A 2,574-nucleotide genomic window follows, 5' to 3' on the forward strand; every position below is an offset into this window, starting at 1 on the left:
CTTTTAGAAGCATAACTTCAAATTCTTATGAGATTATATTCATTAGATGAGCTCTTAATTTGACCAACAAAAAAAGAAGTGATTGCAATTTCTATTGATTGAGTTTATCACTAATACAAGTGCAAGAAATCAGAAATCCACACCCACAATAGCAAGAATGTGTATAAGTAAAAGGTTTAGGTTCTAACCCTTTTCTTTTATTCTTGTGTATATTATTTCTTAATTATTTTTCTATTCCCAAATCAACGAGTAGCGATTTCCCTCCTTAAGCTGTTGCAGTGGTACTGGAATTCATAGCTTTCATGGCATCAAATCTTGGCTCTTTTGCTTGAAATTTGAGAGCAGCATAAAGCTTCATGTAATCTTCAAACACAAATTTTGGATAAATAATGTGGCCCTTCGTTTCTTCTTCCTTTCCTTCCATCAATGATGATGCTGGAAATATAACAGCATCACTTCCTGGGTTGTAGAATGAAGCTACAGACATCCTAGTACCATCAGTTTGTGCAATCACGCGATGCTCCACACTCTTGTACTTGCCATTTGTGATTACCTGTTCAAGGATCGAAGTTAGTTACTGCATTGCCCAAATTTGATACAACTAATTAACATTATAGTTTATGCCGGGAGAATTAAAACAACATGGGAATGGGTCCCATTTGACAGACACATGGGCCTGCAACTATAGAAGTCCTAAGTTGCAAGGACTCAATAGTTGGAGAGGATACTAATTATACGATTAATTGTGCTTCTTGGAATGTTATATCACCTCTGATCCTAAATATATAAACTAGACAATATGTTTGTATTGGCTCTAAATATAAATATTAGACTTTAATTTACTTTGTTTCTCAAATTTATATTTTTTTCCCAAAGTATCTCTAGTAACTGCATATAATTAAGTGGGTTTTATTAATGGGTAGCCAAAATGCACAAGATTAGAAATAGTATAATTATAAAAAAAAATCAACACTCATTTGTTATACATAACTAATCTAACTAATTTTTATAATATCTGTAAATTAGATATCTAACTCTTATAGTAAAGACTAAAAAAAGTATATGATATATTACCTCAATTTGGTCTCCAAGGTTGACGACGATGGAGTGAGGCATGGGAGGCACACTAATCCATTGGCCATCTTTGAGAAGTTGGAGGCCACTGACCTTATCATCTTGGAAGAGAAGGATAATACCGCCAGCATCGGTATGTGCGCGCAGACCTTTCACAAGATTAGGGTTAGGGCAAGGAGGATAGTTGGCAACCTTTGTACCAAAATTTGGTCCTCTTGATCCATGGAAAGCCTTCTTGAGGTACCCCTTCTCTAGCCCAAGATTTTCACAAAGCAAATCCAGCAGCTCCTCTGCAAGTTTCTGTATTTGTTCTGCAAATTCCTTCATTACCTTCCTGCATTTTGAATTTATATATTTCAGTATTACATGTACATGTGCATATGCATGTAGTAATATATGTATAACACGTTTAATTTGATTTTCGACCTGTATTCTTCAGTGAGATCTGGGATTTCAAACAAGTTTGAGTCAGGCAAGTGACGCAAGAAGAAGGTACTCTCCCAATCCATGTCTTTAACCTCAGCTTCAACACCCTCAAGGGCTTTGCTTGCTACAAACTCTTTAAACCTTCTCTCCATGCATTTCCTATAATGCTCTTTATTTAACCTTTCCACTGTGTCCAAAAGTTCAAGGGCTATCCCATGGTTCACCAACTACAAGAGAAAAACAATCAGTTTTATTTAATAATTGCCACCAAAATTAACATAAATAACCGTAAATATGCATAAACAAATATATACCTCAAAAAATCCCCAATTCTCACAAGCATTATTAATTTTCTCCATCGTAGCCTGTCTCTCCTCACCATTAAGCTTCTCCAAGTTGATGACTGGGAAGTTCTCCATTTCCAAACACTCAAACTCTCTCTTTGTTTTCCTTTCTAAGAAATGTTTCTTGGTTTATGTGCGAATGGGCAATCCAATAAGTGTGTGGTGTGTGTATATATATAGCATTTCAGGGTCTGTGATAGACCCGAAAAGCATAAGCAATAAATAAATAAAGAAATATGAATTTAAAAACATGAAGCATGACTTAAATACTTCGGCTGACCATGGGAGAGGATCTTTTTACGTTGTTGAATTTTCTACTCATAATTTGGGTTCTGATTCAATGCTCTAAGCGTTTTTACTGTAATGATTGTCGTTACTGTGTGTGGGATTTGTTCCTTTGATGTTTTGCATTTGCTTAATTAATACGTGATGCGTCACAATTCTTAAAAGGCGACAAAAAGTTAAAGTGATAATCTAAACGGTAATAATTCTTCGAAGTCTTCTCATAGAAAATCTTAAATACTCATTTGGTGTTTAATATAGGACCTAATTGTTGAGTTGATTTTGGTCCTAAATATAAAATATATTTCTCATATTTATCAATTTTTCCTAAATTACCCCCATGAATACTCTTTCAACCATAATCAAGTAGAAGAAGGAGGGATGATATTAAAAAGATGATTATGATATTTTAGAAAAAAAACATGTCATATTTCTTATAATTAACTAA

At 34.2% G+C, this 2,574-nt stretch overlaps 1 protein-coding gene across 1 annotated transcript; it reads right to left on the reverse strand.

The window, feature by feature from the left end:
- Positions 1-265: 265 nt before the first annotated feature.
- LOC114728507 (1-aminocyclopropane-1-carboxylate oxidase 1-like) lies at positions 266-1,919 on the reverse strand. The gene is made up of 4 exons (XM_028915423.1): positions 1,815-1,919; positions 1,501-1,727; positions 1,075-1,408; positions 266-553 (listed from the first exon to the last, which is right to left on the reverse strand). The coding sequence occupies exons 1-4, from the start codon at positions 1,917-1,919 to the stop codon at positions 266-268; spliced, it is 954 nt and encodes a 317-aa protein (XP_028771256.1).
- Between the last annotated feature and the right edge of the window lie 655 nt (positions 1,920-2,574).

The sequence above is a fragment of the Neltuma alba genome, unplaced genomic scaffold, assembly GCF_004799145.2.
Source record: "Neltuma alba isolate B1F8T4 unplaced genomic scaffold, ASM479914v2 tig00012537_pilon, whole genome shotgun sequence".
Taxonomy (NCBI): domain Eukaryota; kingdom Viridiplantae; phylum Streptophyta; class Magnoliopsida; order Fabales; family Fabaceae; genus Neltuma; species Neltuma alba.

What these genes read in the sequence shown, in the direction of transcription:
- LOC114728507 (XM_028915423.1), bottom strand. Translation starts at nt 1,919, where the DNA reads ATGGAGAACTTCCCAGTCATCAACTTGGAGAAGCTTAATGGTGAGGAG. An exon ending in GATCTCACTGAAGAATACAG is followed by an intron (nt 1,409 to 1,500) that starts GTCGAAAATCAA and finishes TTCAAAATGCAG; the next exon opens with GAAGGTAATGAAGGAATTTG. An exon ending in ACCTTGGAGACCAAATTGAG is followed by an intron (nt 554 to 1,074) that starts GTAATATATCAT and finishes ATCCTTGAACAG; the next exon opens with GTAATCACAAATGGCAAGTA.